Here is a 13382-nt window from a genome sequence, read left to right on the forward strand (position 1 = left end):
TCGCACTGTGATTTTCGAATGCCGAATGCTCCGATTCCAACCTAATGCCAATCCCTCTCTAATAAATCTCTAATGCTCCTAATTAATTAATAATTCCAGCGTTCGTCGCTTATATATCTGTTTTTCCCCCTAAATTGTTCTCGTGATCTAAAACACTTTTCAATAAACCTTCTGCTCATGTTGTGTTCCAATTCTCGCGCTCGCTTACTTACATGCATCTCCATGACAACAAAACAAAATATAATAAAATTGAGCTATTGCATAACGTTAAACTTTCACAAACAGGAATAAATAAAGAATATTTATATTTCAATTAATGCGCAGTTAATTTATCAGATACAAATTCCTATAATATTGACATAACAATAAATAAAATAACTTATTAATATTTAATACAGTTTTTTCATTATTAATACATTTATCTTTGATTAAATAATTAAATATTAGACAAAATTAAGGTAGTTATATGAATATTAAATTTTAAAATAAGTTATATACATTAAATAATATTTACAAATGTAGCCATTGTGATGGAAGATCATGTTGGATTCTGAACCAAATAATAATTACTCTAATCTCTACATAATCAGAATCCAACAACATAATATATATCTGTTATATTATCTGTAGACTGGTCCTTATCCTTCTTTCTTTTATTCTTCCTCCTAATGTTATTAGAGTATTCAAAGGCTAGAGGTGAACCTTTCTTATCTTACTTTGTTCTTCTTGTGCAGTGGTAGTCTTTCTCTCCCACCATGCCCAGCTAAAGCTAGAAGGCAAATGCCACAGAAGAGTGGTAAACTGGATGCATTAAAATTGCCAAAATCCCCTATGACTAGAAATCATTACTGAGTCAAAATAATGCTACCGCATCTGGGGAAGTCAATGTGATTGTTTTTAGATCACAGGAAACAGTTGAGAAATATGCTATGTGGTCAGCTCAAAAGATAATTCACCTCCTAACATTGAATATAAGGACTTTTCTTAAATTAGGAAATGCCAAATCGATGGAGAAAGTGCTAGAGAGGATTAAGTGGGATATTATAGGAATTGCTGAAACAAACTGGTCAGGAGAAGGCATAATAAATTTGAAGAATGGAAAACTATTTTACTCAGGAAGTCTGCAAGAGAATCTTGCAGACTTGTAGCGGATTTATTTAGAAGTATAACATCATCCGCATAAAGCAAAGAGCTAACATTAACATCTCCAATTTTGATATCATGTTTAATACCACTTTCCTTCATAATGTGATCCATATAAATAATGAATAACAGAGGGGATAATGTACGTTCTTGTCTCACACCAGATTTAACATTAAACCATCTTCCTGTACTTCCTTCAATTCTAACTGCTGACTTACAACTCAAATAAAGACTAAATATTGCTTGATATAATGCCCTATTGACACCATATAACTGTAGCGCATTGAATAGCTTCTCTCTTGGCACCTTGTCATATGCCATTTCCAAATCGACAAAACTTAAATACAGATCTTTGTTATATTCCCATGCTTTTTCGACTATTTGTCGTAAAGTGAAGATCTGATCCTGACAGCCTCTATTTGGCCTGAATCCAGCTTGTTCTTCACCAAGCTTTTCTTCCACAATTCTTCTCAACCGTTTCTCAAGTATACTTGCATAGATCTTGCCAGGAACACTCAGTAGGGAAATACCTCTGTAATTCTCACATTCAGTTTTATTTCCCTTTTTATATAGGGGTACTATGAGAGCTCTACTCCAATCATCAGGAATTCGTCCCTCTGTCCAGGCTTTCTGAACTATGCAGTGCAGCCACTGTAAGACTCTTATACCACCATACTTCAGCATTTCTGGTCGAATATCATCTACTCCTGCTGCTTTTCCACATTTCAAGCCTTTGATGGCTTTTTCTACTTCAAGTATGGATATGTATTCCTGACTGCATGCCTGGTCAGTGTTTTTTACCACTGTGCTGTCATCACTGCTTGTTTCATTTAGCAGTTTTCAAAGTAATTACTCCATACTTCAAGGATATCTTTTTCTCCCGTTTTCAAGTCACCTTTATCATCTCTAACTCCTTTTACAGCATTCTTTCCTCCATTTCTGAGCTTCTTCAACAACCTCCAGAATATTTTGTCACCTTCTTGATATTTATTTTCTATATTCTTGCCAAAGTCCTCCCATGACTTTTGTTTAGCTAGTTTTACACAGTGTTTAGCATTCTTGCATTTGTCTCTATATTCTCTAAGAGCACAAGCTGACTTATTTGACAGGAACTTTTGATATACTTTCTTATTTTCCTTCACTGCCTCTTTAACTTCCTGTGTCCTCCAGGAAGTTCTGATTTTTTTTATCCTTACAGACAACCTCACCGCATGCCTCTCTGGCAGAATCAATCAATGTTTTCTTCAGCGTTTGCCACTGAATCTCCAAGATTTGATTCTTCTCAAACTCTTTCATTTTTTCTTCAATAATCTTTGTGTATTTTAGTCTACAGTTCACATCTGAGAGCTGCTCAACTTTTATTTGCTTTAAAACTTTCTTACATGTTATTCTTTTCAATATGAAATTGAATTTTATCTTGGTCAAGACTAAACAGTGATCACTTCCAATTTCAAATCCTCTGTACACTCTGGTGTCCTGCACCAGGAAGAAAATATCACTATCAACAATAACATAGTCAACGAGACTTTTCTTATTCCTAGCCTCTTCTCTCCATGTGAATTTGTGCACATTTTTATGTTGGAACATGGTGTTAGTAATAACCAGTCCATGTCCTGAGCAGAAATCCAACAGATATTTGCCATTATTATTAGCTTTGCTCTTTTCTCCAAATTTTCCCAAAATATTTTTGTAAGTCTGACAATCATTTCCTACTCTGCTGTTTAGATTGCCAACAAGGACCAACTTTTCATTTTTCATTGTGTCAGTTGCTTTTTCTAAAGCCTCAAAAAATTCCTCCACTTCTACCTTAGTAGAACCTTCTGTGGGACCGTAGGCACAAATAAGTCTCATTGTCCAGTTCCTCATTCTGATATTTGCCCACATCACTCTCTACTTGAAATTGCCTGCCATTCAAGAAGATTAGCCTCGTATTTTGTGTTGAATACTATGTCTACTCCTTCTTTTCCTTGATTGTCATTGCCTGAATATAACATTTTGTATTTATTGCTCAGAAAGATCTCACCAGTTTTGGTCTTTTTTGTTTCAGTGATCCCTATTATGTCGATCTGGTACTTATCTAATTCCTCAGCTAGCTCCATTTCTTTGCCATTCAGGCTTCTTACGTTGATAGTACCGATCTTTAACTCTGGTGATGTTGAGTTGGGGTTTGTTTTCAGATTTGTTCCAGTAGCTGACTTTTCGCTGTTCGCCCTGGTTCCCTGGCGAAAACAACGGGGGTCATGTTAAACCAGGCGACGCCCCAGCCGGCATGAAATTTTGTCATGTTGTACCATCATTTTTTATTTTGGTTTAACCAATAAGAATACAATTTGGTCGGTAAAATCCCAAATTGCCAGTTCATCCTCGTTCGTTCAGTATCCAAGTAGATACCCAACAGGGTGCACCACGAGAAGGTGAAGATTGGACATTAGGTCAGAAGCCCTGGTCGGTTCTCCGCATTCCTTTAAAGGCTATGTGGGGGTCTCCTCTCAGTTATACAGTTATATAATACATATAATAGCTTAATGGTTCTGAAATTTGAATACATCAAATAAAATACTTATTATATTTCTTTAAAAAGTTTGGATTTTGGATGAGACAAAAATAATGTGAGAAACTAAAAAGTTAGAAAAAGAGAAAACTACAATGCTTCAATTCTTAACCAGAATGAACACCTCTTAATTTATGATTACTACAAAAATAAAATAAAAAATCCTTGCTAATAATTTTATTTTACGTATGTATAATACTAGTATGTGAATGTATCAGAATAGAGAAATGAAAAAATGACTGTTTAAAGTGCTTTTGCACTGCCTGTTATATCATTCTAACATGGACTCCCATTCATGCTAGAGGACCAACAAAACTTTGTGAGATTTTTGTGGTTTCAGAGTGTCAAATTATATTTATATTAGCAGATCATCATCATCAGTTGCATCAGTCTTAGGACTGGTAGCTCAGCAGCAATTTCCTCCATTCCGCTCTGTCATTGGCTTTCTTCTTGACCTCCTGGTAACTCCTCAAACCCATGCTGTCTTTGACTTGGTCTTTTCCTTGGTCTGCCTCTTCTTCTTTTCCCCTCTATTTTGCCTTCAGTTATTCTTTTCACAAGTCCATCATGTCGAAGTATATGTCCAAACCACCTATCCTTTCTAATTTTGATCGATTTTATTAGAGTTCTTGTTTCGTTTATCTCTCTCAGGACTTGTTGGTAAATGGTGAGCAAGTCATGTGTATAAGATTTGCTGATGACATAGTCCTTGTAGCAGAAAACAGAAGAACGTTAAAAACAATGCTAGAATTACTAAATAATAACCTTGAAAAATATAAAATGAAAATCAACACAGATAAGACTAAAATCATTGTTACAGGCAAAATCCCTATCAATACAGAGCATATGGACATCAGTGGGGAACAAATAAAACAAGTGAAAAGCTTTAAATATTTAGGAAGCTTAATAACAGAAGATGGCAGAATAAGAGAAGACATAAGATCAAGAATAAACAATGCAAAAGCCCAATTCTCTAAGATGAAGAGCATTTTAACAGCCTATAATTGAAAACCTACAATTGAAAAAAATTAGTAGACATTGATATGGAGCATTGCACTGTATGAATGTGAAACCTGGATTCTAGGCAGAGAAGATGTAAGAAGATTGGAGGCTTTTGAAATGTGGTGCTGGTGTAGCATGAACAAAATATTAGCAATGGCACCTACATAAAGGGAACAATGTCTATCACACTGGATAATAAATTGGTGCATAAGTAGTTCAAACATAGACAGACATTACTGAACAATGAAGTAAGATGCCAGTTGGCCAAGAACCTCAACCATTCTGAGCAACACTGTTGTTATTTAAAAGCAAAAAGCATGTGGAAATCAAGAATACTGCTGGTATTCACATTGTGTTGAAGCGTTTATGATATTATCCATGAATCTCTAAATTAAAAGGTACCAGTAACATGGTACGTGCACATTCTATGACAAGAGGCATTAAAAACTTAAAGGAATAATGAGACAAATGTTTCAGCAAGTCTGAAGTGCTGAAAAATAGTTTAGGGAGTCATGTTCATTTTGTGAAATATTCGTTTTACATATTGCTACAATATGTAATATAACAAAAATGCAGGCAACGATTGAATTATCCTCACATTTATATTGTAACTGGAAAGCATTTCATAACTTCAAACACAAACTGTTTTACATTAGCATATATTTAATACATCTATAGCAATATAAAATTATAACAATTTAAATCCAACAACTATTAGATCTAGTGTGAAAAGTTAAGCCATTCCAAAAACTACTACTACTGTCAACTTCATCAACAAATTATAGAAAAAATTAACAACATAAATGTTTAACTTTGCAATAACTATAACAGCAATTTTAAATTTGGAAGAGGAGAAGCAAAACAAGGTACTACCTGTGTCAGTAACAAATGTGCAAAAACTTCTTGTAATACTAAAAGTCGCTGCTCTTCAGGTGTTGGGACACACTGCATTATTTTCCAGCGGAAACTACAAAATTAAGAGTAACAATTATTTAGACTATAATTCAGAAATATATTTTCACATTATAATTAAAACAAATTCTAAAGATTATAGCCAGACTAATATTGTATTATAATAATTTGGTTCTTAAATTGTTTGTTTCTTCTGGTGATTACATTTATATTCTTTCTAAACTATCTTCCTCTGATATTTTTGCTAATGAATTGGTGTGTTGCTGCTTTTTTTTATATTAAAAAATATTCCATGGCTATTTTTTCTCTTTTTTCTTTAAATGTTAGTTTGTTAGGTCACAAATGAATTATTGGACTGTCTCAGTCAGATGGATCAAAACTAGGTGTAGATGTCAGGCCAATCATTTCTACTATGTAAAAGAATAAAAACCTGAAAAATAAAAAAATTGTTGAGCGCTTTGAGAGGGTGGTGGCAGCTTATGATGCTGTTACTATCATTGCTACAAAAGTTGACAAATAATTTTTTAAAACAGCAAATATGTTAATTAACTTGGAACCAATTTCTGAGTGTGATATAATATCGTGAGAATCTGTGTGTAAGAACAACAATCTTAGGTAACTGTGTTAATAATGGGAATGGTTATTATTATGGAAATGATTATGAAGAGAGAACGATTCTGTGTTTGCTGGTTAATTAGGTGGTCCCTCTTATACAAATCCAATCTTCCCTCAAACTCACTCCATGCATTCAAAAACCTGCATCCATTCCTTCTACACAACCTACACAACAAATCATTTGCCATCATAGCCTTTCTTCTTAATTCATTTTTATCATATCGAGGTAATATACTTACTATTTTTGGTTTCTCACTCTTGTCTCTTCCAACAACCCTTTCATGTCCTCTTTTATACTGAACTTATCACTAATTAAGTTAGTTCCTACTACAATTATGATCTCGTTTACTTTTCTTTTTTGTTTTTGAATTGCTTGCATTATATTTTTAATTTGTGCACATGGAAAACTTGATGTTACAACCCCCTCATCAATGGCATGTTTTATGATCGAGTGATCTTATCAAATCATCCTTTATTTACCAGATTTTTGTTATTATGCGCTAACTTACCTGATTCCGTGCTTTGTTTTTAATTTTGTTGCTGAACTTTTTTTCTATTCTCCTTGTGTTCCTCTAAATGCTGCTCAACCTGAAGAATGTTCCAATTCTTCACGTTACAATGCTGAACTACAAACTGGAAATTATGACAAATTGAAGAATACTATCTTTAGTCCCATAGTATCAGTTATTAAATGGGAAGGATATTTGCAAAGCATGGGAAGCTTTGAAATGGTGTTTAAATGAAGCAATATCTGAATGTGTCCCTAGAGTTTGAAGAACAAATAAGGCAGGAGTGAAGTGGATGTACAATGTTATTAAGAAAGTGATCCGTAAAAAGAAATAATGGTTAGTGTGTCAATGTAGGGTCTCCTCCTGTGATGAGACTTATGACTCCATGGAGATGTCTGCAATAATAATAATAACAATAATATATAAAGCACAGGAACAGAAAAGTTATGGGTATTGTATGGAAAGCTAAACTGAAGTATGAAAAGAAATTGGTTGTGCAGGCTAAAGGCAACGCAAAAGAATTTCATTGCTATGCTGCAAGTAAAAGAAAAAATGAACATACAAGAGTAACTTTGCAAAGGGTACCCTTGTGCCAGAAGCAGATGAGATTGTTCCAATAATGAGTGCTCACTTCACTAAGATCTAGTTGTGCACTAGATTGGTGCATATAGTTACCACTAAAATGGGTGAAAAGATAAAGGTGTGTGAAAATGAGGTTCAAGAGCTGTTGCATAACTTGAATATGAATTCAGCAATACCACCAAACAGGATATAAGCACATATGCTAGAGGAATGTTTAGGTGAATTGGCCTGGCCCCTTGACATGTTTGTATAACTTGAGTCTCAGCTGAGGAAAGATCCTACAGGAATGAAAAGAATGAATGCTAGTTCATTCTACAAGACTGGTGCAAAAAAAAAAAAAAAAAAAAAGAATGCATCTAACAGCTGAGCTATTAATATCTCTGGAATGGTGGTGAAGATTTTAGAGAAGTTGGTAAGAACTTTCATACAGAAATGGATTGACAGGCATGCTATATTTTACAAAGAACAGCATTGTTCATATTTTAAAATAATATTACAGCTGAGTTGGATAAAGGAAATGAACACACTATTATATTGGTGGCCTTTTAAGGCATTTGATAGGATATCACATGAAGACTGTCGCATATGGGATTGGAATATAAACTACTGACATGGATAAGTGGATGGGTGGGTGGTAATAGATAGGTATCAGAAAGTGGTATAAGAGTGTCAGAGGTTATAAAGTTATGAGATTTTTCATTATATTAAAAGCAGGGAGAGGAGACATGGGAGCATCCACAGAAGTTAAGTTTGTGTGCAGTTAAGAAAGGGGTGAGAGCTAGATTTTTCTCTCACAGAGCAGTGAGTGCTTCTAGTATGCGTGATGGATAGCCTCTTGCAATGAGTAACCCTGGAAGTCTTGGATAATAATAATAATTGAGCAATTCTGATCAAATATCATCTACTTCAGCTGCTTTCTACATTTAAGGTTTTTGATGGCTTTTTATTATTATTATATGAGTATCTCCATGGAGTCAGAAGACTCATCATGGGAGACCCACACTACACTTTATAAACACAACACAGTCATACCTCGACTTATGCTAATCCGGAGTTATGCGGTTTCTTATATGTACGTATTCCCGTCCCGCTTCACCACTAGTCGTATCTTTCCGGTGCCAGCCGAATACGCCAGTGTCGCACATGCTGTGAACAAGCACTGACGTGTTTTGCACAGTCTCCATTCATACACGATTTTTATAGTCTACAAACCTTGCAATTGTTTAGTGTTATGGTCTTGATAAAAATTTTATCACATAAAAAATAATAATGTCGTCCAAAAGAAGCAAGTCCGATTCTTCTACAGCTAGCAATAAAAGAAAAACATTGACTTTGGAAACAAAACTCAACATTATTAAGGATTTTGAAGGCGGAATGAAAATTTGTGAGCTAGCAAAGAAGTTCGATCTACACGAATCCACAGTAAGAACAATCATAAAAGAAAGGTTTACAGATTTTGGAGGACATAGATTCTAACAAGGAACAAATTGTAGCCGCAAGGCAAGGAATAAAAAAATCATTAGCTAGCTATGAAGAAATTTTGCGTGACAAGAAAAAGACATTATGCTGTCAGACAAATTTATGAAACCATCGACATCGAAGTAACTTTCTTTTTTTTTATGTACAAAAAACTACAATTATGATTATATTTCTTAAAAAATATAGGTGTTTTTGTAAACCTTTGGCCCCAATTAACTAATATTTTGTATGTTTCTATATATATATTACATGTAAATTTATACCCCGAGTTATGCGAATTCGACTTACGCACTTTTTGTTGGTCCCACCTACCGCATAACTTCGGGGTATGACTGTACTTATCATACAGCTCCTTAAATTCATTAGCTGTCAAGGCACATGCAGCTACTTCTAGTAATCCATTCAGCTGTCACTTTATTATAAATTGTGAATAATTACTAAGGCGGGACCTATCTTTTACAGAGTCATGCAGCTCCCCCATAGAGTATCATATTTCTATCCATCCATTCCTGAAGTTTACCTTTAACCAACTTTTCGAATATTTTAGCCACCACTGCAGAGATACTAATGGTTTTTTTAATTTGCTTCTATCTTGATACCACCTTTACACAATGGAACTATCTTACTTTCTTTTCACTCCTTTGGAACCTTTCCAGAGTTGCAACTTCATCAGAGTCCTTGCTAGTTCTCTTGCACATGATATGCTGTCCAGTCCCACCGCTGTATTAACATTTATATTTTTCAATATTATTATTATTTGATACCTCCAGGGAGTCCAACGGCTCATCGAGGGAGGGCACCTACTCTACAACTCTCTGTTTTCACCAACTACGGCATCTACCGTCCCCCACCACTAGCATTTCCACAGACAATCATAAACATCCATGCCCACAGCGGGATTCAAACCCGCAGCCTGTTGGCTGGAGAGCGGATACGCTAACCACTCGGCCAACCAGGCTGGCAATATGCTGAGCACTTCTAGTTTGTTTCACTCTGTCATATCAGTAACTGCAGTCTTTACTTGGATGATACAACCTTACAGAGTGATTATCCAGCAATTCAACTATTTCTTCAGCTTCTGTCAACTTCCTACCATAAGCAGTGATTAAAGTCATCCTTGCATAATTATTCTATCTGTTACTCACTACACAGCAAAAAAAATTCTTTGGATTTAGTCTGGCCTGCCTAGCTAATTCTCTCTCTCATAATCTGATTTGGCCTTTCTAGTCACACTTCATGATTGTACTTATACCATGGCACTTCTTCAAACTTCCTCCTAAGTTTGTCATAATCACCAGCTTTGTGGTTCCTTTCTTAACCAAGAATTCCATGTTTAGCAATCTCCCAGAAAAGAGTGAATGGTCACCTTCTCCAGTCAGAGGCACAGTGTCTACCATGGTTATGGATACATCTTCTGAAGCCTGTTACCAGATCCAGCACTCTTAAATCCCTGGTCATACTGTTTCAGGTAATTATCCCTTACTAACTGCATAAATTTCATTTCGTTTTTGACATGTGTCCTTTCCTTCCCCAATCTGTCTCCATAATAATTGCTCAGCCTTAATTCATTGTGATAATCTGCTGATGCATCGCATCTACATCTTTCTATGGACCCCCCCCCCCACTCCACTCTGGTCTCTAGTAACAACTAATAATATATTCTGTAAAGAGAATACATTGGGTTTATTTGGCAGTAATAAACTCAATGTCTCTTTACAATTAATTTTTACTGGTCAAAACTCTACATATTCATTAATAATACATTCTGTCTTATTGGTCTCTATCTTGCACCAAACAGTCTTGAAGTATATCTACCTCAAAACTAAAATCCTCCATATCTTCTATTTTTGTTTTATTGAAGTTCATCAGCAATATCCCTCCTCCTGTTTTATTCTCTCTATCTTCTGTGAAATATAACACTGTACCTCTTACATTCTATCCCTGCAACTATATCACTTTCTGTGAACCAGGTCTGATGCCAATAATTTTTGGTCAAGTCAATCTGACCAATGCCAAAATCTCCTCTCCTTTATTTCTGATACTTCTGCCATTTGTATACGTTCCTTTCAACATCTCCATGGATCCACAGTTACCCTTGTGCAATGTCATTACTAAGCCATTCAGATTAGAACCCTGTGAAACTGCATTCGGCACTGCCTAATTATTTCTCTACAGACACTCATATGTCACAGGATTAGTTGAGCCCCAACACTTAACTCATCCGTCGGTACTTCTAAGTTTCCCTGATTTTGCATTTCCAAACTTCAATGAATAACACTCCAACATCTAACTTGAAAACCATTCAAATGCAGTCCATCAAGCATATACAATTCCTTTCATCCATCAAATTCCCTGTATACATCTATAAATTGCACATCATTTCTCCTGCACAATCTTCTCATTAGCAATCATGAGCCTTCTTAATTCAGTCCTCTTACACCGAGGCAACAGACTCACAATCTTTACTTTCTCACTCTTCTTTTTTTGCTTCTATCGGCAACTCTTATCTTCTGTTATGGCATATTTCTTACCTTTCAAATAATTTGTTTCTGCCAAAACAATCAATTCTTTCACTTCTACTCTCTAAGCTAACAGCATCAATAACACTTTTATTTTTACACTTGGGAAACATGCTTTTGTGACTTTCTCATTAAGCAAACATCGTTTCATTGAATCTCCAAACAATACATTTTCCTTACTCTTTCATACTTTTCCAATTCACTTATCATTCATTCCATTCTGCTGTGCACATGCCAATCATTTTTCCAGTTGCTAGAGCTCATGTTTTATTCTGTAAAAAAAGTCTGTGCAAGTGTGCTATTTTTCTCTTCACTGTCACCTCATCATCATCCACATTGCTTTCAGCCATAATTCATATTTTATCCATGATCTCTCAGTACTTCTATTGCATTCTATACACTCTCACTATCCTGCTTCACACTGTTAATATTAGTTATTTCATTCTTTTGTTTTCAACACTGCTTGCATTTCTTACACTTGGTAGTATCATTTGGCAGCACATAAAACAGATACACCACATACCCTTACTCCACTCTCACTTTCATACCATAAACCATTCACTCTTAGCAATAAGTATACAGAAGAAACACTGTATCATAAGTAATTCCACATGTTAAGCTCAGTGAACAAGGAAGCCTTGGCCTCCACAGTACTCACTAATACCGTGCAAAATTCTCTTTAAATAATACTGTGTATTAAATTTTGCAACTGACACATACGCTCAATTACACAGCCTGAAGTAAGTAAAATACTACCAATAATAATTCCTAAAATTAATAATATCTACTAATACTTATCTGTATGCCATGTACAGTGTTGCTACTTCCATGCACTACCTAGTGTGTGCCTTGTTACTCCTACACTGAAGTCTCTTCTAACTGAAGTACTGATATGCACTTCTCTTGAATGTTTTCCATGTCCTTCAAACTTCCTTTGAAAGATTGCTAAATGAAACAAGGTTTCATTTAGCTAGGTCTTCCAGCAAGTCTCCAAGGTTGGCTCTTGTTTTGACACGCTTTCATTTTTACTTGAATAATATTTGTGCATTTGAGTTTACATTTCACCTCTGAAAGCTGCTCAACTTTGAAGTTTTTAAAACTCTCTTACACATTTTTCTTATCAATGATATTGAATTTTAACATGCTCAAAACTGAAAGGTGAGCACTTCCTATTTCAAATCCTCTATAATGTCCTGAATCATTATGAAGATATTCTATCAACAAGAAGAGAAGTCTCATTGACTATATTATTATTATTTTTTTTTTTCTCCAGGTGAATTTGTGCACATTTTTATGTTGGAACATTGTGTTAATATTGACTAGCCCATGAAGAGAAATCCAACAAGTCCTTATATATATGGAGAACCCATCCATGAGAGGTTGGTCAACCCACAGCAGGCTAGTACTGTGGATGGACAATAAGGAACTTACTCACATTTGACTTGAAAAGCTATGAGTTATATTCCTTGGGAAACATTATGTGGTGGAAGACTGTTCTAGATGGCAGTAGTGGAAAGGATAAACAAAGAAGAGGAAAAATTTGTTCTGTGGGCTTGGAGTTGAATTGTGAGAAGGTGTTGGTTAACTGTTGCAAGTGTTTGGATTTGCAAGAGGGTGAGGGAATTATTGATGCCAATTCTGATGAACAGTGACCATAAAAGTATTTATAGAAGATGCAGGCTGTGGAGACTGAATGTTTGCCTGTGCAAAAGTGAGTGAAATGTATTAGTGAGAAAAGGGTGATCAATAAATCTAAGTGCCCTTTTCTGTATAGAATTCAGTATTTTCAGGGAGATCTTAGGGGCACCACTCCTGATAAGAGAGAAGTATTCCATAGTTGTGATTAGTTATTCTGAGATGGTGAATCTCATCTTGAATAAAGATTTGAGTGTTGTCAAGGGTAAAATTGGAAGAACAGGGTTTTTTGTGGAAAAGCTATGTTTGGGTAGCATTGAAGCTGATAATTTTATCCAAATCCCATGTTTTGAAGATCAGAATTTAAGGTAGTAGAGGTTAATATGGAAACTGGTTATTTGTGCTTCGCAGGATATGCTGAACGAAAAAGAAAGA

At 35.2% G+C, this 13382-nt stretch overlaps 1 protein-coding gene across 1 annotated transcript in view; it reads right to left on the reverse strand.

Annotated features, from left to right (window-relative positions):
• The window catches only part of DUBAI (Deubiquitinating apoptotic inhibitor), a 212399-nt gene that overhangs the window by 23713 nt on the left and 175304 nt on the right, over window positions 1–13382 (reverse strand). Inside the window, exons 11-12 of the mRNA XM_090402619.1 lie at window positions 10911–10946; window positions 5570–5607 (exon numbers count right to left, since the gene is read on the reverse strand). Of these exons, the coding sequence (XP_090258745.1) occupies window positions 5570–5607; window positions 10911–10946 (74 nt within the window). The remainder of the gene's footprint in view (window positions 1–5569; window positions 5608–10910; window positions 10947–13382) is intronic.

Source organism: Typopeltis vanoorti, chromosome 13, assembly GCF_054136105.1.
Source record: "Typopeltis vanoorti isolate ZY-2024b chromosome 13, IOZ_Tvanoo_1.0, whole genome shotgun sequence".
In the NCBI taxonomy this organism is placed as follows: Eukaryota; Metazoa; Arthropoda; class Arachnida; order Uropygi; family Thelyphonidae; genus Typopeltis; species Typopeltis vanoorti.